The sequence below is a fragment of the Pristis pectinata genome, chromosome 28 (assembly GCF_009764475.1).
Source record: "Pristis pectinata isolate sPriPec2 chromosome 28, sPriPec2.1.pri, whole genome shotgun sequence".
Taxonomy (NCBI): Eukaryota; Metazoa; Chordata; class Chondrichthyes; order Rhinopristiformes; family Pristidae; genus Pristis; species Pristis pectinata.
Genome location: NC_067432.1, coordinates 22,620,186 through 22,646,471, shown reverse-complemented (window position 1 = coordinate 22,646,471; position 26,286 = coordinate 22,620,186). Strand labels below are relative to the sequence as shown.

The 26,286-nt window shown below is 39.6% G+C and overlaps 1 protein-coding gene across 2 annotated transcripts in view; it reads right to left on the bottom strand.

Annotated features, from left to right (window-relative positions):
- Window positions 1-26,286, bottom strand: part of efl1 (elongation factor like GTPase 1) — a 214,291-nt gene that overhangs the window by 110,366 nt on the left and 77,639 nt on the right. For both annotated transcript variants that reach the window (XM_052040661.1, XM_052040660.1), the window contains 3 exons: window positions 8,995-9,134; window positions 5,292-5,464; window positions 1,394-1,526 (listed from right to left, as the gene is read on the bottom strand). In XM_052040661.1, the coding sequence (XP_051896621.1) occupies window positions 1,394-1,526; window positions 5,292-5,464; window positions 8,995-9,134 (446 nt within the window). The remainder of the gene's footprint in view (window positions 1-1,393; window positions 1,527-5,291; window positions 5,465-8,994; window positions 9,135-26,286) is intronic.

Sequence of the window (26,286 nt, the reverse complement as noted above, 5' to 3'; positions counted from 1 at the left end):
CAGCACTGATACCTAAAGCACCCCAATAGTCACAGCCTCTCAACCCAAAGATGACCCATTTATTCTTACTGTTTTGTTTTCTGTGTATGAAGCAATCTTCAATCCACACCAGTCAACTACCTCTATTACCGTAAGATCTGATTTTGTTTAAGCCTCTCCTATCAAAGGCCTTCTGAAAGTCCAAATACACAACATCAACTGGTTCACCTTTAGCTGTTCTGCTAGTTATAACTTCATAAAAATTACAAAAGCTTTGTCAAACATGTCTTCCTTTTCATAAATCTAAGTTAATTCTGTCCGATGTTATTATTTATTTTCCTAGCACCATTTATAATAGATTCCAGCATTTTGGAAGCAAAAACTCTCCATTTTTTCAGAATGTAGTTAAAACAATGCTGAGGCATTATCGATGTCTATGCAAGGAAGACCTTCCTTGGCTTTTCTTTACGAAGCATTTCAAGTGATTGCCTTGCAGACCAATAGTTTCAACTTGTGGAATAATACTTTATTAATGGAAGAGGACTGTCTGCAGCAATTTTGTGATTATGTCCTGTTTCTAGCACCATAAACTTGTCTGCTGCTTTGGCATTAAGATCTTTATATAATTAGCTGAAGTTTTTGCAGTAGCACTCAGAAGCAAACCATGACCTGCATTCAAATCTGTGCCCAAATCTTGTATCTTGACAGGGTACAATATATGAAAGGAAATACTATACTGTCAGAGATGCTCTCTTTCCAGTGAGAGACTGGGCTGGATGTCCTTGACTAACACTAATAAGTACAACAGAACCATCAGTGTTTAGCCATGTGAATGGCTGTAAATGCAGGACATCCAGGGATGTTCGCTCAAACACTCAATGATCAGATTCAAAACAGAGAATCTGTCAGTTTGATCCAAAGTCTCATGGAGTTTGAGGGCAGAGCCTGATCTTGTTGAGAGACTCCAACATTTACTCTATAGAAAAGTCATTTTTTGCATCTTCTGCCAGATTAGATGGCATTAGATTAGAATTCCAGACCCCATCGACTTCAATGGGGACTGTAGTGTTTCATATAGAGATGCAAAGGCAAAGGTAAATTACTTTTTAAATAATATCTTTTAAATTATTTACTTCAATTTTTTAAACATGTTTTAAATCACTTCTGAATATCCTTTGCCAGTGTTTGTCCTACTTAGCTCAGCAGAGATGCTGTCTGACCTGCTGTATATTTCCATTCTTATTTCAGATTTCCTGCATAGGCAGCATTTAAGTTTTAATTCTGTGGTAGCAAGTTCCACATTCTGGAAATAACCCAAGATTGGAATTTTACAAGGAAAAAGGTTGATATCCCTTGCAAATTCTGCAAAAAGACCCACAAAAATGATGGCAAAATTCAATAATAAAAATCTTACCTAGCACATTGCCAACAGGTACCTCTTGGACTTCTTCTAGTTCTTTACCCATTAGCAGATACAAGTCCTCAACCGTACAACAACTCAGGTGTGGGATCAAAACTTCATCATCAGGTGAATAATTCTCAGGCAACTGAAGAGAGAAGTATGAATTAACAAAAATGAGCAATCCACTGTTTGTAAAGAAGACCACTACATAAATTCTTTGTTTCAAAGCAAATTGAGGATAAAAGACATCCACTGAAAAATGTTAAATATTAAGCTGTTACTTTTCCGTATATTGGTCAATGAAACAAACAAATAGCTTAAATCAAATAACATACATTAATTCCATATTTTCCATACTTCCTTACAACACAAAAGGAAGCCATTTGGTCCATCAAATCTATGCCAGCTCAGAGAAATCCCATTCCCTCACTAAATTTCTCCCATCAACTTTCCTCAGATTCTACCACATTCCTATACACTAGTGACAATTTAGTATGACCAACTACCTCTCAACTCTCCCATCTTTAGAATATGAGAGGAAATCAGAGCACTTGGAGGAAACCCACATGCTCAAATTCCACACAGACAGCACCAGAGGACTGAACCCAGATTACTGATGTTGAGGCAGCAACTCTATCAACTGCACCACCCGGCCACTCAATTGAGGCATCTGATCATCCATTAATCAGGAGTATCCTTACCAATTTCCTGTGTACTGCACAGACTTCCACACATTGGAGTGGGTTAGGACAGAATAATACCTCTGATAGTAAGATGATATTAAAAGGCCTCCCAATCTTGGCTTCTTACAACATAATCTGAATGCAGAGCAAGCTCAAAGGCCAAATAGTCTCCTCCAGCTCCTATTTTCTATGTTGATTGGTTGCTCAGCTTGCTTGATAATATCACAGTTGCTGGACTGCAGGGAAAATCCCACATCATTTTATCTTTGAAGGTATCTTTATCACATCCTAATTTGGATGAGTAAAGTGACCGCAGTAAGACAGTCGATGGCATGACCCCAAGGTATACTGAGGAACAGAGAGAGCTTGGTGTACAAATGCTAGGATTAATAAATGGGATCAGTATAGATGGGTAATTGATGGTTAGTAATGACTTCATAGGCTGAAGGTCCTGTTTTTGTGCTGTATGACACACTGGCATTGGCCTTGTTCTCAAATATAAGGGCTTTCTGGAGAAAAATTCTGACAGGAAAGTGAATATTCCACTGGCTGAGTTCAAAGGGATAATGTTGGGTGTAGTGAGTTACTTAGGAGGAAAAATTGGACATAAAGCACTTTGGGACATCCCAAGTTTATGAAGGGTGCTTGAGAAATAAAAATCTTTCTTCCTGTATTTATGATAGCCAACTTTTCTTCTGTTTTGTCTTTTCATCAAATAGAAGTAGCTCCCTATTTCCCCCCATCAAAACACCAAGATAAGAAAGGATGGAGGAGAGGAGTTGCAGAAGACAACTAATTACCACGCTGATAATCGTGACAATAATACCATTGAACCAGACATCCCCACAGCACCACCTTGGAGATTAGTACTCCAGGGGATGAGCTCCCAGGAAGTGTGGCACTGGATCATGAGATAATTCCTGTCATGATCGACGACCAACTGGATAATGGATTAGTGTCTTTTTTCCTATGAATGAGAAGTCCAAAGTTTCTAAGAAGTGCCTTTATGGAAATGTGTCTAATCAATGGCAACTGGATTTTGAGGAATCTGGTAATGTGCATGCAATGCAATCCACATATTACTAAAATCATTATATATCAAGTTGTTCCCTCATAAGGGACTGGGTACTCTCTCTAATGCTACAGTGAGAAATAAAATTGTTATGTATAACAGATCATAGGCAGCCAGCTAGAATGATCCTGAGGCCAGGAAGTCAATGGCTACTGAGAGTTTGACTTCCACTATGAGAGACACCCAGGCCCAAGGCCATGACTGAAGGTCATATCTCAGTGACGACAGCCTTTGAAAACCTTAGCCTGCATAGACAAGCGACATAAAGAGGTTGAGGCAGAACCCTGCAACTCTGACAACATACATCAAGAGGATCAGCACATATGGACATTACTGTGTTTCCTGTCCTGAGGTCCCTGACCCTCCCTGTGATGCTTAAACCATTTAAAAAGCTCTGCCAACATATGGTCTTTGAAACACAATTAAATGATCTATCAAGAACACACACTGAAACTGACAGTGTCAAGGTCAGGTCTGTAAATATGCAAGAGTCATGTATTTTTATACTGTTGTTTAAGAAACACTGCTGAAATATATTCCATAGGTGTTAAACTTTTCACCAGTTTTCCATGAAGTATTACTCATCATTCATTGCAAAATTCTTCTAGTTCTTTTCTACTGTTGTATACCTCCATTTTGATTCTTGGTCTTAGTTGAACATGGTACCAAGAACCAGGTATTCAATAATTTTATGCCGATTTCCTGGATCTGATGGATGAGATTTAATGGTCATTTACTATAATACCTTGTCATACACACCTTGGTAAGCAACAAGCAAATACCTTGATGAAAATCTCATTTTAATTAGCTGTTGTTGTTCACTTTATACCACTAGGATTGTGAAAGGTGTGATAATAACCTCTCTTGCTTTCTGGAGAATCACTATCTATTTAGTCTTCTTCAGCTGGTGTACAGAAAGGAATGATACTTTGCTATTTTGATATCCTTGTTCAAAATTACTAACAGTATTGCCTTTTCTGCTCTCCCTTTTTGCTACGGCCTCCTCTTAGCAGTGATGGACATTCTTGTTGTGGGCAGGCTGGCAGAGTGAGTGGGTGGGCTGCATTCCACCAGCAAAAAATCCCATAAAGCTCTAGGGACCAGAAGAATCAATACTTCTTTATTCCAGACTTTAGGGATCAATGACTTAATCTTAAAAATTTGGGGAAATCAAAAGGTAGTCTCTGGAATGTTGATTGTTCTAACAGCAGTACATAACACGTCTCCATGATGGAAATCCCATCCATAGCATCACTCTAGAAGATCAGTTTTCCCCAATTTACAGGCCAATGAATACACAATGTGCTTCTGGCATTTCCCCAAGCACTTCAGGGCCACTGTTTATGACCAATAATGTCAATGCTTCACCTTGCTTAAAATTTTTATTTCTGCTAAATATACTGTACTTTATAAGAATACAGGAACACAAGAAACAGGAGGAGCAGGAGGCTAATTACCCCCTTGAACCAACAAGATAATGGCTGATCTAATCTTGGCCTCAATGACACTTTCCCACTCTCTTCCCCTACCCCTTAGATTTCGATGTGTGACAGTCTCCATCTTGAGTATATTCAGTGCTCCTCCACCACAGCTTTCTGGGGTTCAGAATTCCAAAGAGTCATGATTCTCAAAGAGGAAATTTTTCTTCAGTCTGTCTAGAATGGGTGACCTTTATTCTGAAACTATAACCCCTGGTTCTAGATATCTCTCTCAGCATCCATCCAGCCAATCCCCCTCAGAATTTTATATCTTTCAGTAAGGTCACCTCTCATTCTTCTGAATTCCAGTGAGAATAGGCCCAACCTTCTCAACTTTTCTTTGTATGTCAACTCCCTTCATTCCAGGAATTGACCTTCTACCTTCAACCTTTGTTTTACACTGCCTCCAATGCAGTATATCGTTACTTAAATAAGGTGATCAAAACTACATTCAGCACTTCACCTGCAGACTCACAAACTTCCTGTCAAGTTGCATCAAAATCTTCCTACTTTAATACTTCTCTTGCTGCCTTTCACAACGAAGGCTTACTCAATCCTTTTCCAACTCCTAAAAGCACTTAGCACCACTACACTGACACAGTATCCATTCTGAACAATTTTAAGCAGAAAATCTGAGTATCACAGAGACACTCCTCCAAATACTGATGTATACGCACCTTGGCTAAAGCTTCCGAGGGATCATATTTTGGGCCTAGCACAAACAATTTCTGTCCTCTGCGGATCGTTCCACTGTATACTCTGGCAAATGCAATGAAGTGGTCTCTCTGTTCGCTTTCCTGTTGGTAAACATTCAGTCCTGCCTGCTCCATCTGGCTTGGTACCTGGATGTCTTCAATGGAATTAAAAATAAAGATGTACAGTTATGTAACTCCCTTCCCTATGAGAATCATAAACTTAAGTATTATGAAATATAAGTTCGAGTGACATACAGTTTAAAATATAGCTACTTGATTGATCACCACAACAAATCTATTGCTTCAATGATTTTTCAAATGAATCAGATTTACATTGAAGTGGCAAATGTGATATACCCAAGATAAGTCACTCCAAAAGACTGGACTAACAAAAACTGTTACACTGACCCAGTAATGGTCCTTCCCAGGTTACTTATGGACAGTCAGTACATACGAAGGAGCATTTGGGAGACTGGCAGGAACTGCAGGCATCTTCTGCTGGGTGGGAACAGGGCACTTTCATGAAGCCAGCTGGCGGCCACTCTTCCCGTACCCACTCACTCTTCCGTCACCGCTGCTTCTGTTCATTTCCGACTTATGAACAGTTCAGATTACAGACAGTTCTCAGGAATGGAACCCTGTCGTAACCTGGGGACTTCCTGTACTTTGCGCATTTTTGATGACCATTTACTTTTAATTTTGTCTACTGTCACATTGCAGTTGTCAAACACTGGCGGCACTGTTGTACCTATATCAGTCATCTCTGTCACCAACAGTTTAACGGTGGTGCTTCTGACTCTTGTTCCAACCTTATAGAAACTTTTGATCATAAAATGTAATATTTTGTAAATAGTACTTAATTCAATTTATAGTACAAAGAAATGTAGTATCAAGTTTTGCAGATAACATGTTAGCTATCAAATAGTTATATAAACTATTAGAGTTTTTAAATGGCTGTCAAATGGGAGCCAAAAGGCATGGATGAAACTTAGGGTCAATCATCCACTCGTTATTAATTATTATTCTATTTTCCTGATCATAACAATGTCTACACTTCAATTAAAGTGCTTTACAACCTTCTGCAAGGGGAACAAGAGGCGCAATATAAATACAAGTCTCTTATTAAATCTGGAGTCAATGTATGATCTATTTTTAACAATAGGCTTCTTCCTCAATCATTCAACATTAAACCATGGACTTTGAGAAAACTGTCTACAGATTGAACTGTAAATAATCCTGCTGTCAAAACTACCCTAAGTGCATATAATTGGGTTTTAGCAGCATTCCACCAGAGATGAATTAATAAAGTGAATAAACCTGCTCATTATATATAATTTAGGGTTTCAATTTTCCAGTTTAACCAATAAAAACTGAAAAAAAACTTCCCTAAAGCACGAACAATAAATGAAATCCATGCAGTTAATGTTCAACTTTCAGAATACTACAAAGAGCTATCAAAAGGCAAATATGGACTGCTGACCAAATCCCTTCGTCTGTGATTGTAGGTCAATAGCATAATGGTGGCAAAAAGAAAGTACAAGCATGGATGGAAAGAGAGCGACGGGAACACTGACTCAGGCTATATAGAACTTCTTTGTCAGATGGCTCATAATAAAACTTTTGCAACAAGAATTCTACTACTTTGCCAGATATTTTTGGAAATGATTTGCAGTGTATTGTATGCATGGTAAATGATAATAACAAAAAATGCTGTTACTATTGATAAAAGCCCTGTGATGCATGGCTAACCATCTGAAGCTTTCTATTTATTTTCTGTGACAACAATAATGATAATGGAAGGAAAGGTGTGCTGGAATGTGCGCAAGTATGCAAATACCTTTCTTCAGCAAGGGAAAGATTTTTAAACAAACATATTGCATTTGAAGAAACTGAAAAGTGATGCAACTCTTGACAGAAATTTTTTAATTGTTGATATTAACTTATTTTGCAGAAATCTAACACTGAAAAACAATCTCCCAGAATGGAAACAATAGTAAAATGCAAAAAATTCAAGCCCTAAACATGGTAAAGAAATGCACTAGATGGTTTAAAATTACATAATTATGTTACAAGTCAAATCAAGGTAGGACTTGCACAGTAAACGGTAGGACTCTTGGGGAGTGTTGTAAAACAGAGGGACCTTGAAGTTCTGGTGCATGGTTCCCTGAAAGTGGCGTCACAGGTAGACAGGATGGTGAAGGTGGCTTTTGGCACGCTGGCCTTCCTTGGTCAGGGCATTGAGTATAGAACTTGAGAAGTTATGTTGCAGTTGTACAAGATGCTGGTGAGGATACACTTGGAGTATTGTGTTCAGTTTTGGTCCGTTATAGGAAAGACATTATTAAACTGGAAAGAGATCAGAAAAGATTTACAAGGATGTTGCCAGGACTTGAGGGACTGAGTTATACGGAGAGGCTAGACAGGCTAGGACTTTTTTCCTTGGACCACAGGAGACTGAGAGGTGATCTTATAGAAGTATATAAAATCATTAGGGGCATAGATAGGGTGAATGCACTCAGTCTTTTTCCCAAGGTTGAAGGATCAGGAAGTAGAGAGCATAGGTTCCAGGTGAGAGGGGAAATATTTCATAGGAACTGAGGGACCTATTTTATATATATATATATATATATATATATATATATATATATATATATATATATATATATAGTGGTCTGTATATAGAATGAGCTGCCAGAGGAAGTGATTGAGGCACGTACAATAACACATTTTAAAAGGTAGTAGATCAGGTACATTCATAGGAAAGATTTGGAGGGATATGGCCAAAGGGGACGAGCTTAGATGGGAATCTTGGTTGGGCCAAAGGGCCTGTTTCCATGCTGTATGACTCTATGACTCTTAAGTAAATGGTTACTGGGTTCAGTAGCTAAGTGTCAGCAAACTAGAGATCAAGATTACAACTCTCAGATGACAAATAGAGAAAATAAAATAAAACAGGTTAGTGGTTTATGCCAATTCTCAAAGCTATCCTATCAATCCCATTCCCCCACTTAGTTTCCTATAACATGCCCATTAACACCCCTCCACAAGGGTTTGTTGTAAGCAAATCAAGGTGGGTGGCAGGTACCTTTCACTGAAAAGCATCAGTGAATGAGTTGGATTTTACTATAATCCAACAGAGTTTATTTTTTTGACCACGTGGGTTTCCTCTGTGTTCTGGTTTCCACCCACATCCCAAAAGTGCTGGTCATTAGGTTAATTGGCTGCTGGAAACTACCCCTAGTGTAGTTGGCTGGTGGAAGAATCATCCAAGTGTTAATGAGTATGTGAAAGAATATGTTACAGGGAAACTGGGGGAATGGGACTGATGTGATCGCTCTGACAGCTGACATAGATCAAAATGGCCTCCTTCTATGTCAAAAGGAAATACAAAAATATCTATTTCTTTATAAAATTTAATTTCCTCTAATATCGTGTAAACTGTACAGAGATCTACGTGATGACAAAAACATTTTAGATTATGACAAACAATCTTTCTGACATTTAAATCTATCGGTCAAAAAGCTTCTGGAATTCCATCCTTCTTGCACAATTTTCATTAAAATCTAAAAGAATTTACGAAAGGTCCTTTACTAAAATTATATCATGTTATGTTATTTAAAACATATTATGAGAAACAATGATCTCTTTTCTTTCCTACAGTTTAAATACCAATTAGACCTTTCACCTCTTGTGCTGCCACCTCTGCTATTGGTGGCAGAGATCTCTGCATTTTCTCCCGATTGCTGTCCTTGATTTGCAAGTTTTTCTGCAAGTCTTTTCCTGGCCTGCTCCCGTCGCTGAGCTATTTCTTCTTGAGTCAAGGGTCTTCAAAAAAAATGCAAAGAAAGCAAGAACTCATATTTATAAAGATAAAGATTTATCTCACCTTTTATTAAGTAACCACATAACCTCAACTACATTTGAAATAAAGACAAAAAAGCCAAAGATTGCAAATTATAAAAGGCTTTCCAGAGATGTAGATATTTTAAATGTTTCTGAGACATCTCAAAACTAAGAAAAGAATCCTGAACACACTTAACACTTCCAAACACTTAAAAAAAACAAATCCATGAGCCACTGTCAAGAGCACACCCTGCTGGCTTGCATTGAATCAATGACAGCAGCATCCAAATTTATGCATTCGCATGCACAGCTATCTCTAAGTTGCTGTCAGTTTTGTGGAATAATGACAGTGGATACTAAAAAAATTTGGCATCATCACTGCACAAAATACAGGCTTCTCTGGATGAATGAACATTACAGTCATGGAGTCAGACAGCACAGATTCACCCCTTTCCCCAGCAGTCCTATACTTCCATGATTCAAGTGCTCACTCAGATACTTTGAAAATATCACAAAAATCTCTGCTTTCGTTACCCCCTCAGGCAACGTGGCCCAGATTTCAACCATCCTCTTCTTCAGATCCCCTCCAAACCTCCTACCCCTTACCTTAAACGTACCCCATCTGATTACAGACACCTCTGCTATGGAGAAAAGTTTCTTAATACCCACTCTTTCTATACTGTTCATTATTTTGTGTAACTTAATCAGGTCCCCCCTTACCCTCTTCTGTTCCAAGAAAAATAAACCCAGTTTATCCAGTTTCTACTTGAAACTAGAACACCCTTGGTGAGTCTCCTCTGTACCCTCTCCAATGCAATCACGTCCTTCCTACAACGCAATGATCAGAACTGCACACAAATTTCCAGCTACGGCCCAAGCATTGTCTTGTAAAGTTGTATCCCAGCTAATGGAGACATGTATCCCATATCCCTCCTTAATTATCTCATCTAAGTATGCTTCAGGGATCCTTGGATATCAAGGTCTTCCTAGGGCCCAACCATTCATTCTGCATGCCCAAGGCTTATTAATACTCCCAAAATGCATCACCTCACACTAATCAGGATAAAATTCCATCTACCACCATGGATTGAAGTTTTGGATGATGATGAGGGTGTCTGGGCAATATTGAACTCATCAATATCACCCAAATGCCCTCATCATCAAAAACTTACTAAATATACCTCTTACATTGAAATCCAAATAATTCATGTACATAACAAACTAAGGGTCTTACACTGATCCGTGTTGCAACACTGGTCACAGGCTTCTAATCCCACAGACAACCCTTCACCATCACCCTCTGCCTTCTATTACCAAGCCAATTTTGGACCTAATTTGCCTTTTGGGCTGTAAGGGATCTTGTCAAAGGCCTTACTGAAGTAGACTACATTAACTGCACTGTCCTCATCAATGCACTTTGTCACCTCTGAAAAATTCACTCAAATTGGTCAGAAAGTTTCTACATCTAACAAAGCAATGCTGACTAGCTTTGATTAATCCTGCCTTTCCAAACACTGATCAATCCTGGCCCTCAGTTTTCCAATAACTTGACAAACACTGATGTTAAATTCACATGCCTGCTGTCCTTCTTGAATAATAGTCCATATTTGCTGTACTCCAGTCATGTCAGACCTCACCTGTGGCCAGTGAAGACTTAAACATCTGTCAAAACCCCAGTAATCTTCTCCCTCGTCTCTTTTTACAGCTTTGTTTACAACTTAGCAAGCCCTGGGGATTTATCCACCTAAGCCGGTCAAGACACCTAATAGCTCCTTTTTAACGGTTACTTGTTCCAGAATTTCACCAGCCCCCTCCCTAAATTCTACTAAGTCCTCGTCTTTGTGAATACAGATGAGAAATCTTCATCCAAGACCTCACCTACATCTTGTGGCTCCATGCACAAATTGACCCCATAGTCCTAAATGGGATCCACTCTTTGCCTCTTGCCCTTAACATACTTATAAAAATGCTTTGAGATTTTCCTTACCCTTGTCTACCAGTGATATTTTGTGCTCCCTGTTTGCCCTCCTAACTTCTTTTTAAGTACCCCCCTATATTCCTGCTGGGCTTGTCCAGTTTTCAGTTCTCTGTATCTGCCATATGCTGCCTTTTTATTCTACAGCCAAGACTCAATATCCTTTGACAACCATGGACTTGTTCTTGCATTTCATCCCAATGAGAAGTTGATGGCCCTAAACTTACTATTTCACTTTTGAATAACTCCCACTTGTCAAATGTAGACACATGCAAGTAGCTGCTCCCAGTTTACTTTTGCCTGGACCTACTTTATGAAATTGGCCTCCTCCCTCTTCCTCCCCACCACCCCCCCCCCCCACCCCATTCAGGGCTTTAATTTCCAGTCCATTCTTATCCATAACTACCTTGAAATGTTATGATCACGATCTCCAAAAAGCTATCCCACTGGATCTACAGGCACTTGCTCAATTACACTCCCTAAGATTAAGTCTAGTAACCCCCATTCTCTAGTCGGACTAACTACTAAAAATCGCTCCTGGACGCACTTTAAAAATTCCATTCCCAATAAGCCTTTCACACTTAAGCAATCTCAGTTAATACTGGGGAGTTGAAATATCCTACTTGTATAATCTTATTATTCTTAAACCTCTCTGTGATTTGTCTACATATCTGCTCCTCTACCTTCTGCTTTCTGTTCGAAATCATGTATCATACCTGTTATAAAATAAATCAACACCTTTTTGTTTCTAATCTCCACCTATATGGCCACATTTGAAGAGCCTCCAAGAATATCCTCCCTCATTACTGCTAACGGATTCCCTAATTAACAATGCAATGGTACTTTTACTACTCCTCTCTCATACCTGAAGATTTGATACTCCAAAATATTGAATTGCCAATCCTGCCCTTGTTTCTTTCATGACACTGTGATGGCAAAAATTATTATACTCTCATGTTCTTATCAATAGCCTCAGTTCACCTGTCTTACCAGTCACACTCCATGAATTAAAAAACATACAATTTATCCTTACATTTCCCTTATGTTCTGCCTACTACACTAATTTAGCTTCCCTTCAATATATGATTGTATCTCCCTATCTACTCTGTGCCCAATTCCTCTGCCAAATTAATTTAAACTCCAATAGCACCAGTAAACCTCTCCAATTCAGATACAACCTGTCCAGCTTTCACCCTTCCCAAACAGGTCACAGTGATCTGAAGATCTAAAGACCTACTTCCGATGTCATCCTTTTAGCCACACATTCATCTGACCGAAGCTCCAATTTGCATTTTTGTCAGTACATGGCAGCAGAAGTAATTTCAATAATCTTAGAGATTCTGTTCTTTAATCTGCTATTTAGTTCCCCAAATTCATACTGCAACACCGCATCCTTCTCATTACCAATGTTGGCCAAGAAAAATGGAAAATTTATCAATCTTATTCAAATAGTGCCAAATTACACCAACATGACAAAGAAAATTGGATCTTGATTTGGCATACTATTTGACAGAGAATACCTGTAGCAATGGAACATTACCCCAGCCATAAAGTTCACGTTTTCAGATAGGACAACATACCTAAGTCTGAATCAGGAGCTTGAAGATAAAACCTTCCAAACAGATTGGGTGTATCCCTTTCTCAGGATTACACTGCCTTTTTTATTCACATCTTGATGGTCAAATTGATTCAGGCAGGAATATTAGTACTGGATTATCTTTCACTATATGTTAAAATGGCTGTACAAGGTATTTCGTATTCCACAAAAAAATTCTTTATTTGGTGTTCTTTAAAATGACACATGCTCATTAGGAAAATTAATTCCTTCAAAAACCGTTTGCATGTTTGGTCAAAATAGGTAATATTCATATCAACAAGGTACCTTAGCACATAATAGACAACAAATACTGAGAGTGGGCAAACATGGAGTTCAACAAGGCAGAGCACTTTAACACAGGCTACGTCAACACATAGGAAGTTCAGGGCCACTGAGGACTCTAGCTGTGTCCAATTAAACTATATTTGTTTAATAACAATAATTTTTTATCGATAAATAATGTGCTGTCTCAATTAAATAGAAAGCTATCTCACATAACCAGACATGGAAAATATGATCAACATCAAAAATATGATGATCGATAGTTTCAGAAGGAACTTGCATTTAAATATAAACAATTAAATTTATGGTCTTAACACAATCTGGAGACAGAAAGAAAACAATGCAGTTGCTGGAAATCTGATATGAACACAGAAATTGCAAGGTGTGCACAGCAGTTTAGACAGCATTCGTGGAGAGAAAAACATTCAAGCTCATCAAAAGATCATTAACCTGAAATATTAAGTCTGTTTTTCTCTCCGTATCTGCTGCCTGACCTGTTATTTCCAGTACATTCTGTTTTTAATGCTAGCCTGAAACTGAACATTATTTGTATCCATTCACAAACTGCGGGCACTAATAACTAAGTCAATATGTACTGTCTATCCCCTTGGTGTTAAATTTCAAAATGTACTTTACCAAGGTCAATGATGAGATACCACTTGTCAGAAAATAGAGATATTGAAGCAGCAAAAGGAAATACCAATTCTCACGTTATAATCAATGCAGGTGACTCTAAAAAGGAGGGATCTAAGTGAACATTGTGTAATTTCTGCTCTCCTATCTGATTATTGCATACCATGTTGGTATGATCAGGGTTACTTGATTTACATTGTCTATATTGCAGCTTCGTTATGAAAACTCATATTTCCTGCAATAAGTGCCCATCCTTTCTGGTCTCGGGAGAAAGATTGTGGATACTGAGCAGGAACAGTCTCTTGGTAATCGCCTTCCTTTTGCTTCTGCTGCACTTCACACTTATCTTCATGTCCCTTACCTGGAGACTCTTTGGTTCTTTTCCTCTGCACTAGCTGTTGCCTTTGATTGGCAAGGCTAAGCAGCATGCAGCACACAACAAAGTCACTACATCTGCTTGGTGTATACCAAGGCTCCCTTGCAGGTAACAAAATTTTGCCTCCAAAACACCACTAAAAATGTCACGCAATGTGGACTCCCTCAGGATGAAGAAATCACGAAGCAGTCGACATCAGGAAATACTTCTCAAGCCCCATAACCTGCACATTGGGAGAGGAAACCTTTTCTGTTAATTGAAAGCACTGGATTACTAAAGGCAGAGGGGTGCAATCAATGACTGCCCACGTTCATGGAAAGGCAGCAATGAGGGGAAATCCTTGTGTCTAAGTACCAACTTTTCCTAACTGAAGTCAAAGCAGTCGAAATAATTTTGTTGCAAATGCAGTTTTGAGCAGTAAATTGGGAGATGACACAGAGATCCACTATAGCCACTTGGAATGATTCACTGGTTTAAGAGAGTAGTCCAGATACAAGGGCACGGCAGAAGTTCTTGCAGAACATCACATTTCTGAAATGATGGCTTTGGGAAAGCTCGGTGCTCAAATACGTTGTTCATCAGAGAGATCCAGGTATATTGTGGTGTCCCTTTGGGAGTAGGCTCTTCGCAAATGGGCATGTTTTGCCTCTTACCCCAAGATCCATCTCCATCACGGACATAACATCTCTCTCTGGGACATGCCCTCTTCTCATTACTACCACTGGAGTGGTGGTACAGGAGCTTGAAGACCCACACTCAGTGATCTAGCAACAGATTCTTCCACTCCATCATCAGATTTCTGAATGGTCCATGAAACCACAAACACGCCTCACTATTCCTTTTGTTTTGAACTATTTTTTAATTTATAGTAATCTTACACTATACTGCTGCCGCAAAACAACAAATTTCACAACATACAAGGCAGTGGTAATAAACCTGATTTTGATTCTGATCCCCAACCCTTGCTGAATGGCCAGCCATGCACATAATGATGCCTCCACTGATGGGAGTTCCATCACTGCTGACATGTCACAACCGAGACACTCAATGAACGAGCATCTTAACAGCTGAATGCTAGAGGAAATACCTGCTTAGTTTAAGCACGTTCTGTGGACTTTGGAGTAACCTGCAGTCAGTTCTGATGTTACCCAGTGAAGTCTCCTAATGTCAGCAGAGTGTCCCTTTATGTCACAAGCAAAGGAACAAACTAATGCAATGTGCTTCGAGTTTGAGTGAGACTTTTCCAAGATGGACAAGTACGGACTTTTGAGCTCCAACTTCTGTCAGTATAGATGGAAGCAGGTATTGCACAAATAACACGATCATTTGGTGCAAGTCTGACATTGGAAAAACATCATGCACACTAATGTGAAACACAACCAATGCCACATTTGTCATGACTTACTCAGCGTAAAAGTGACTACTGAGCATGCAGCAGCTATATAAAAAAGTACATATCATCCAATTGTTAGTTGGATCCTAAAGAAATAGTGAAATAAAACTTCAAATGTTGTAAGCAAAACTGTGAGATTTGAAATAGGCAGCAAACTTACTGCCAATTTTCATCTGTAAATATTACTTCTAGAAAGATGTCAAATACCAATAAACCAAAGTGCACAGTTATATAATCATAGTAGCTCCTTCTCAAGACTTGTCAATTAGCCAAAACTCCACATCTTTTTCTGAGAAAAATTCCCAAATTATTTTACCCATGAATGAAGGTGTTTCACCTTCAGTCCCTTGTCTGGATTGAGTTAGCTGGTTCCATCCTTTTATACAATATTGGCTACATTCCTCAGACCTCAAATCTTAGAAATGTTAAATACTACTTATAAGATGACAACTGATGAAACGCCAATTTAAAACTGAATGTTATCATTAAATATCCATCATAAAATTGTCATTAAACACAAGAACAGACCAAGTTATTTAAGATTAATTATTTTAAAGTGAAAATTTCAAAGTGTTTAGTTAATTCTGTAACCAGCTGTCCCAACATTCTCGTAGTGACCAAATCCCATATGCTTGAAGTCACTCTGCACAAACAGGGTAAATATAGTCTTCATTTGCCAAGTTAGACCAAAACTTTTCAAAGTTACATTATTCAGCAAATAAGGTTTATAAGGATTTCTGAACTATCAGTATTTCCTTAATTTCAAATGCAGACATACTGCACTTCCTGGCCAAGCTGTGTTGGTAATTTCTGGGTGGTGCTCCAATCCTGGAGTCCACGTGGAGTCCAGCAAAAGAGCAGCAACTTACTGAACAAGTCAGGCGTAGAACTGAACAGCAAGCCCATTCATCTGGATGAAGAGAAACAGCTGCAACAGAGAAGGGCAAATACAACATAAATACTTCTTGAATTAAGTTTCTTTTCAATCTTTCCAACTTTTCAGAAATGCTTTCAATTGCTTTAAGTGATTTATTACTTTATGTTTTTAATTTTTAAAAATACTTATTTAATTGTTCTAATTGGTTTTGAAAAGCAACCAAAGAACTTGACAGCTTTCACAGTTGGGTAGCCTAGAGGAGGACAAATGGCCAGGACCCGATGGCCTGTATCCAAGATTTATAACATAGAACAGTAGAGCACAGTACAGGCCCTTTAGCCCACATATGAATACCACCTCCATGATCAATCTAACCCTTCCCTCCTGCACAGCCCATGACCCTCCATTTTTCTCATTTTCACGTGTCTTTTAAATGTCCCTGTTGTATCAGCCTCTACAGTCACCCCCGGCAGTGCATTCCAGGCACCCACCACTCTCTGTGTAAAGAATATCTCCCCTGAACATTCCTCCTCTGATCTTAAACAGATGTCCTCTTGTATTGGCTATTACCGCCCTGGGGAAAAGGCGCTGGCTGTCCACTCTATCTATGCCCTGCATAATCTTATATACCTCTATCAAATCGCCTCTCATCCTGCGTCGCTTCAAAGAGAAAAGCCCCAGCTCGCTCAACCTTTCATCATAAGACATGTTCTCAAATCCAGGCAGCATCCCGGTAAATCTCCTCTGCACCCTCTCAAAAGCTTCCATATCCTTTCTATAATGAGGTGACCAGAACTGAACACAATACTCCAAGTGCAGTCTAACCAGAGTCTGAGAGGTCTGCAAAATCTCGGCTCTTGAACTCAATCCCCCAACTAATGAATGCTAGTACACCCTACACCTTCTCAACTACCCTATCAACATGCGCAGCAACTTTGAGGGATCTATGGACTTGGACCCAAAGATCCCTCTGTTCCTGCACACTGCTCAGAATCCTGCCATTAACCTTGCACTCTGCCTTCAAGTTAGTTCTTCCAAAGTGTATCACTTCACACTTTTCCGGATTGAACTCCATCTGCCACTTCTCTGCCCAACTCTGCATCCTGTCTATATCCTGTTGTAACCTATGACAACCTTCTACACTATCCACAACTCCTCCAACCTTCGTGTCATCCACAAACTTACTAATGCATCCATCCACTTCCTCATCCAAGTCATTTATAAAAATCACAAAGAGTAGGGGTCCCATAACAGATCCCTATGAAACACCACTAGTCACTGACCTCCAGGCAGAATATTCTCCATCTACTACCACCCTCTGCCTTCTGTGGGCAAGCCATTTCCGAATCCAAGCAGCCAGGTCTCCATGGATCCCACACATTATGACTTTCTGGATGAGCCTACCATGGGGAACCTTGTCAAACGCTTTACTAAAGTCCACATACATCACATCCACCTCTCTACCTTCATCTATGTTTCGTCAACTCCTCAAAAAACTCAATTATGCTCATGAGACATGACCTGCTCCTCACAAAGCCATGCTGACTATCCCTAATAAGACTACGTTTCTCCAAATGCTCATAAATCCTGGCCCTAAGGATCCTCTCTAATAACTTGCCCACTACTGACATAAGACTCACTGGTCTATAATTCCCCAGGATTATCCCTATTACCTTTCTTGAACAAGAGAACAACATTAGCCATCCTCCAATCCTCTGGTATTAGTCCTGTGGCCAGGGAGGATGCAAATATCATCGTCAATGCCCTTGCCTCCCGCAGTAACCTGGGGTACAGTGGCATGCAAAAGTTTGGACACCCCTGGTCAAAATTTGTTGCTGTGAATAACTAAGCGAGTAAAAGATGATCTGATTTCCAAAAGGCATAAAGTTAAAGATGACATATTTCTTTAATATTTTAAGCAAGATTACTTTTTTATTTCCATCTTTTACAGTTTCAAAATAACAAAAGAGGAAAAGGGCCCGAAGCAAAGGTTTGGGCACCTTGCATGGTCAGTACTTAGTAACACCCCCTTTGGCAAGTATCACAGCTTGTAAATGCTTTCTGTAGCCAGCTAAGAGTCTTTCAATTCTTGTTTGGGGAATTTTCACCCATTCTCCCTTGCAAAGGCCTTCCAGTTCTGAGAGATTCTTGGGCCATCTTGCATGCACTGCTCTTTTGAGGTCTATCCATAGATTTTCGATGATGTTTAGTTCAGGGGACTGTGAGGGCCATGGCAAAACCTTTATCTTGTATCTCTTGAGGTAGTCCATTGTGGATTTTGAGGTGTGTTTAGGATGGTTATCCTGTTGTAGAAGCCGTCCTCTTTTCAGCTTCAGTTTTGTTTTTACAGACGGTGTGATGTTTGCTTCCAGAATTTGCTAGTACTTAATTAAATTCATTCTTCCCTCTACCAGTGAAATGTTCCCCGTGCCACTGGCTGCAACACAAGCCCAAAGCATGATAGATTCACCCCCGTGCTTAACAGTTGGAGAGGTGTTCTTTTCATGAAATTCTGCACCCTTTTTTCCTCCAAACTTTCCTGCGTCCTCACCACAAAATTCAGCGTCAGAAGTTTGCAAAGGAATATCTAAACAAGCCTGATGCATTCTGGAAACAAGTCCTGTGGACTGATAAAGTTAAAATAGAACTTTTTGGCTGCAATGAGCAGATGTATGTTTGGAGAAAAAAAGGATGCAGAATTTCATGAAAAGAACACCTCTCCAACTGTTAAGCATGGGGGTGGATCGATCATGCTTTGGGCTTGTGTTGCAGCCAGTGGCTTGGGGAACATTTCACTGGTAGCGGGAAGAATGAATTCAATAAAATACCAGCAAATTCTGGAAGCAAACATCACACCGTCTGTAAAAAAGCTGAAGATGAAAAGAGGATGGCTTCTACAACAGGATAATGATCTTAAGCACACCTCAAAATCCACAATGGACTACCTCAAGAGGCACAAGCTGAAGGTTTTTCCCATGGCCCTCACAGTCCCCCAACCTAAACATCATCGAAAATCTGTGGCAAGACCTCAAAAGAGCAGTGCATATGCAAGATGGCCTAAGGATCTCACAGAACTGGAAGGCTTTTTGCAAGAAAGAATGGGCGAAAGTCTCCCAAACAAGAATTGAAAGACTCTTAGCTAGCTACAGAGAGCATTTACAAGCTGTGATACTTGCCAAAGGGGGTGTTACTAAGTACCGACCATGCAGGGTGCCCAAACTTTTGCTTCGGGTCCTTTTTCCTTTTTTGTTATTTTGAAACAGTAAAAGATAGAAATAAAAAAGTAATCTTGCTTAAAATATTAAAGAAATGTGTCATCTTTAACTTTATGCCTTTTGGAAATCAGGTCATCTTTTACTCGCTTAGCTATTCACAGTAGCAGAAATTTTGACCAGGGTGCCCAAACTTCTACATGCCACTGTATATCTCGTCCAGTCCCGGGGACTTATCCATCCTAATGTTTCTTTAATATTCTAAAGGAAGTGGCTACAGATATAGTGAACCTCTTGGTTGAAGGTTTCCAAAAGTCACTAAATTCCAGGAAGGTGTCAAAAGACTGGAAAACAACTGATGTGACTACCTTGTTTAAAAAGGAAGGCAGAAGGGTGGAACCCACAGACCAGTTAGTTTGACATCTACAGTTAGCAAGATGCTACAGTCAATAATCTAAGAGGAAATAACGATTTATTGAGGAAAGCTGAATATAATCAAACCTAGTCATTGTGGTTTTATGAAAGGTAAATAACATTTGTATGAATTCTTTTGAGGATGTGACGGGGAGGGTTCATTGATGTAGTGTATTTAGGTCTCCAAAAGGCATTTGACAAGGTGCTACATGAGTGACTGGTGCATAAGTTAAGAGCCCAAGATATTGGATGAAGTGTGTGAGCGTGGATTGAAAAGTGGCCATCACATAGGGAACAAAAAGTTGGAATAAATGGGTCCTTTTCAGACTGGAGGGATGTAACCAGTGGAGTGTAACTAGTGGAGAAGTTAGTGGGGGGGCGTTTACAGAATACGTGACGAGATGTCTTCGTTAATAAGTGGTACGTCATTTTAAGTGTGTGGAAACTTCTTCTCTCAGAGGGTAGAGAATCTCTGGGATTCTCTGACTCAGAGTGGTGGAGGCCAGATATATTTAGATACATTTAGCTATATTTAAGGTGGAGATAAATAATTTGAAAGATCGAGAAATTCAGGATTACTTGGAACTAGAACAGAAAAGTCAGCATAGATCCGACAATATCACATTGAATGGTGTGGCAGGCCTGGTGTCCTACTCCTGCTCCTATTTTCTCATGTTCTAGGGGCGTGAAATTGCTGGGAGTGATTTTTTTTCCGGTTATTTCACACCCAGGACTTGTTCTAGACCACCTATATGACATTATGACAAGCAAAAACTTTCCATCAAATCACCAGCGTAAATTGACAGCAGACACCCAGGACTTTGAATGCTCATTAAATGCTGGTTCAATAGGCAAATTCCCAGCAAGTAGAAGTTCGATCGCTGGATGTACAAGGTCAGCTCAAGCGTGCATTCAGGAAATGAACAGCAAAATATTGGTAGGAATTAGAAAAGCTCAGTACTCACACTGCAGCCATTAACTTGCTGACCTTTACGGGTAAGGAGAGCTGCTAAACGCTGGAACTCCTGACATTTCCCAGCAAGTCCTGGGCCAATACAAAATATCGTAAAATGGCTTTAAAATATCAAATTTATGGCTACAGACCTCAATCCATTAATTTGTTTTGTAATTGAATCCATTTCTTGCTTTATATAATTTAAACCAAGTTTGTATCATGCCATTTTCAGATGCAGGTTGTTATTCAAATACACAGGAAAAAAAATCATAAACCGAAGGAGTTGAAGCACAGGAGGCAATTTGATCCATCTTGTTTTGTATTCTCAAAACCCTGCCTTTTGCTCTGCTTCAAATATTTATCAATGCTGGACTTAAATGTTGAAACAACGTCTGTTTTGACTATTGCCTGTTGCAAAGCATTCATTGCTTCAATCATTCTCCGTAGCTTAGTTTTCCCCACTCTCAATGGGCAAGATCACACTGATGGCCAACCAGTGTTTCCAAAGAAAACGGTAGGGCCCTGGGGAGTGTTGTAGAACAGAGGGAACCATGAGTACAAGTAAATAGTTCCCTGAAAGTAGGGTCACAGGTAGACAGGATGGTGAAGAAGGCATTTGACATGTTGACCTTCATCAGGCGAGGTCACGCCTGGAGTACTGAGTATAGTTTTGGTTACCCTGTTATAGGAAAGAGGTCATTAAGCTGGAAAGAGTGCAAAGATTTGAGAATGTTGCTAGGACTCGAGGGCCTGAGATATAGGGATAGGTTGGGCAGGCTAGGACTTTATCCCTCAGAGCATAGGAGACTGAGGGGTAATCTAATAGAGGTGTATAAAATCATGAGAGGCACAGGTAGGGTGAACGCACACAGTCCTTTTTTCCAGGGAAAGGGAATCAAAAACTAGGGGACATAGGCTTAAGTTAAGAGGGGAAAGATTTAAAAGGGAGTTGAGGGGTAACTTCTTCACAAAGAGTGTAGTGCATATATGTAAAGAACTGCCAGAGGAAGTGGTTGAGGCAGGTAGAGAAACAATATTTAAAAGATGTTTACACAGGTACATAGATAAGAAAGGTTTAGAGGAGTATGGGCTAAACACAGGCAAATGAGACTCCGTTAGATGGGCATCTTGGTCGGCATGGACGAGTTGGGCTGAAGGGCCTGTTTCCATGCTATGTTACTCTATGACTCTAAGCACTGGTAGCTTACAATGTATACAAAATTGCATTCTGGACCATGTTTTGAAAATTACTTAAATGCTTTCCAACTAGTGTCTCAGATCTTCAGAGAAACTAGAATATGCTGTTGCATCCAGTGTGATCCCAGCTTTTTACAGACCAGTGAGGGCCTGAGCTATGCAGTGCAAGGACTCTACCGGTGTCAATAGAAGGCTGCACAGACAGAAGGGCTTTGACAGCTAGGCTCACTAGCTGCCAATGCTATTAATGAAAATGAATGTTTGGGAATGACTTTGACATTTAAACTAACCTAATTACGTGTAATGAAACTCCCTACTTACTCTTCTCCATAAGATGATTTCTCCCAATTCATTTTAATTGCTGGGAAATCTGCACAAGTCTGTGCTGACCCATTGGGTTGTTAGAAGTGAATGGGCAGGTTAAGAAAGTGTTTAAATAGGCATTAAGGATCGAAACTTGATTTATAAAGCAAAGAGCACAAGGGCAGGAAGTAATGATAAGAAACTGGTTTGGTCACAACAGGAATAGTGTGTCTAGTTCTGGGTATTCATAATTGAGAAGAGATGTGAAGGCTTTGGAGAGAGTGAAGAAGAGATTTATCAAAATGATTCTAGGCCAGAGGGACTTCAGTTATGTGGACAGAAGGAGAAGCTTTGGTCATTCTCAATGGAACTGAAGAGGGTGCAAAAATATCTGATAGAGATAGTTAAATCATTTGGGGATAAACAATACAAAGGGAGAAACTTCCAATTAATAGACCAGTCAAGATCAAGGAGACAAAAGAAATGAGACTGGCCCAAAAACCAAAAGTGACATGAAGAAAATATTTTACACAGTAAATGCTTAGGCTCTGGAAAGCAACGCCAGTAGTAGCAGTGAAGGCAGATTCAATTTTGTAGCATTCAAAAGGGAGGTGGAAAAGAAAGCTAGCATGGCAATAGGGAGAGGGCTAGGGAGTGAAACTTGCTGGTTTGTTTATGCAAATGGCTGAAACAGACTCAATAGGCAGAACAGCATCTATCTGTGATGCAACTCTTCTGTGATACACTAACTTCATGAGGAATACATTGGTGCAGCTCTGAACAGACAGCTACAACAGCGTGTGACCAGGAATTGCCCAGCTATTGGTTATCTGCCAACAAATCTAGCAGGAACTCAGCAGATGATCTGTCCCAATATATAAACAAGAACTGTTTTCTTCTTGCTCCTGAGCACCCTAACCTACTTATAATACTCAAAACAATACCGATTTTGCACCTTATTTACTCATGGTCACATTGTCAAGAAACTGGGTACCCGTCTTTGTACCTCTCTTTCCTCATTTTCCTTTGCAAAATTAATGGTCACATTAGTCCATATTAAACTGGATCTCTTCAAGTAGCCCACCATCCCCTCTTGGAGTTTCCTCGTTGTTTGGCAGATTTTCCATTCTTATGACATTAAAGGATTTTGATTTTATTCTTGTTTTCCTTATTTTCAAATCAATCTCTCTCTGAAACTCGTTCCCCCCTGGATATCTCCAATACATTAGTGCTGACTTTAGATTCCTCTTTTCAACCAACTTTCTGTCTGATATCATAAGCCTTGAATTTTCGTCAATAGTCTATTGCTAGATTAAATCATATACTCGCTTTTCCAACACAGTCACTTCTTCAAAACCAGAGTCACAAAATTGTTACAATATGGGAGGCTATTCAGCCCAGAAAGCCATGCCATCTCCTAGTGGAACGCCTCAATATCCACATTTTCATTGTAGCTTTGCAAATTCTTTCTCAAGTATCTATCCAATTCCCTTTTCATTCTGTTTTCACTTCTTGTAAGCATATAGTAACTTAAATTTATTGATTGTCTTTAATATCCTGAAACCTTGTACAAGGGCCAAATCAGGCAAAAACATATACGTGTACATAAAATAAATCTAAATAAAATGCATGTTCCTGCACTGCATGTTTTCTGTCAATGGCTGTAGCATTTAAAAAAAGTCAGTGACTTTGCAAATAATGTTATAGGATCCATATGCATTTTAGATATGGTCCAAATGTTGTGTGGACGTCTGAATAAAATAAAGCAATTTCTCAGAAAATCATCATTAATATTTAATTTCAAATTTCAATACCAATTGCACTAGTAATTTGTATGACAGAAAGAAAAAGAACCTTAGCTAATTCAAATGCAGGAATGGCAAAGATTATTTGGTAAGGTATAATCACTCACAGTAGCAGAATTACTGATGGTAAATTTAAAGGTGAAAAATAATCTTGCAAAACCTTCTCATTAGTTATTTTATATTTTAATATTTCTATGTTTGTACTATACCTGCCAAAATTTACTTAAGCATGCTTTAGCCTCCAAAAACTAATTTGAAATAGGGCCTTTCTTAAAGGGGCACTCATAGTATCTGTCATCCATCTTTAATAATGAAATTTTAATATAGTTTGTGACACACACACACACACACACACACACACACACACACACACACACACATCGATTTCAACAAACTCCGCAAAACACTTATGGTGCACTGTGTGACATTTGGTGGGATTAGTTTCCTAAATCAACATAAATATAAATACCACAGTTGTGAATCTTAACAAAGCTGAAATGAACAAAAGCATTATTTCAAATTAATATCACATTAATTTGGATCAATATCTGCCATTGTCTGAAAGATAAAAGAAAAAGTCGATGAAATCTGCAGGGAAGATCTTTTTTTCCATAATTGTGGTTTTCAGTTCACCAGAGTTGATCAGGTGCTTAACTACATCTCCTCTGTTCCCTGCACATTTGATCCTACCATCTTCTCCCAGCCAGAACAAGGATCGGGTTCAATTACCCTCACCTTCCACCCTACCAGCCTTCACATCTAACAGATTCCATAACTTCCACCACCTCCAATGAGATTTCCACCAATTTCAACATTTTCCCCTCCCCTCATACTCCAAAGGTAGCATTCCCTCCAATGACAGATAATGAGTCTCCAATCTGTCCCACTCTGCCACTTCCAACAACCACTCACCTTCTCAAGGCATTTTTCCATGCACCCAAGAGATGACTCATCTCTCAGTTAACCACTTTCCATCCCACCATCCAACCCGAAGAATCATTCCAAGCGAAGCAGCAGTTCACTTGCACTTCTTCCAGTTTAGTGTACTGCATTCAATGTTCACAATGTGGTCCCCTCTACATCGAGGAAACCAAACACAGATTGGGAGCGTGACACTATTACAGTGCCAGCGTTCAGGGTTCGATTCCCGTCACTGTCTGTAAGGAGTTTGTACGTTCTCCCGTGTCTGTGTGGGTTTCCTCCAGGTGCTCCAGTTTCCTCCCACATTCCAAAGACATACGGGTAGGTTAATTTGGGTTTAAAAAATGGGCGGCGCGGACTCGTTGGGCCGAAAGGGCCTGTTACCATGCTGTAAGTAATAAAAAAAATTGTACAGAACACCTACAATCAGTCCACAAGGGAAGCTCTGACCTGCCAGTCACTGTCACTTTAATTCACCGTCTTCTCCCATTCTGACTTCTGTCTTCAGCCTCCTACATTGTCCCAATGTAGTCCAACATACCCCTGAGAAACAGCACCTCAAATTCTGTCAGGGTATGTTGTAGCACTCAGGACGTAATATTGAATTTAATAATTTCAGTTAAGCAGCCCTTTTATTTCCCCACAGATATTGCGCTACCCATCTCTTGCAATTCGTTTCTTTTGCTTTTTCCATATCTGACTGCCGGTTTTCAAATTAATTGTTAACTTGGCACCTGCTCACAGACACTCCTTGCGTTCAATTGATTCATTCCCCCCCCCTCAACCCACCTCCGTAACTTAGAGCACTTTTCCAATTTTAAAAAAATAGTCCTTGACCTGGAATGTCAACCCTGCTTTTCTCTCCACTAATGCTGCTTGACCCACTGAGTACTTCCAGCATCACCTGTTTTTAGTCACATCAAGATGCTGAATGTGTAACTAAACCTGCCGATGCATCCCACTGCAACAGTAATGAAGTGAATGCATATCAAACGACTTCGGATGTTGGCGAATATATCAGAAGGGAAGCCTCCATTGGTCTTAGTTTTACAATCCCATCACATCAGATGCACCTTAGGATGGAAGCTTGCAAAGCTCACACTTCAAATCATTGAAATCAGCATGGGAATACCTCTGACTCTTCACACATCCATGTTTTAATTTTCACCTGCTATACATCTGCCCAATCCGCCA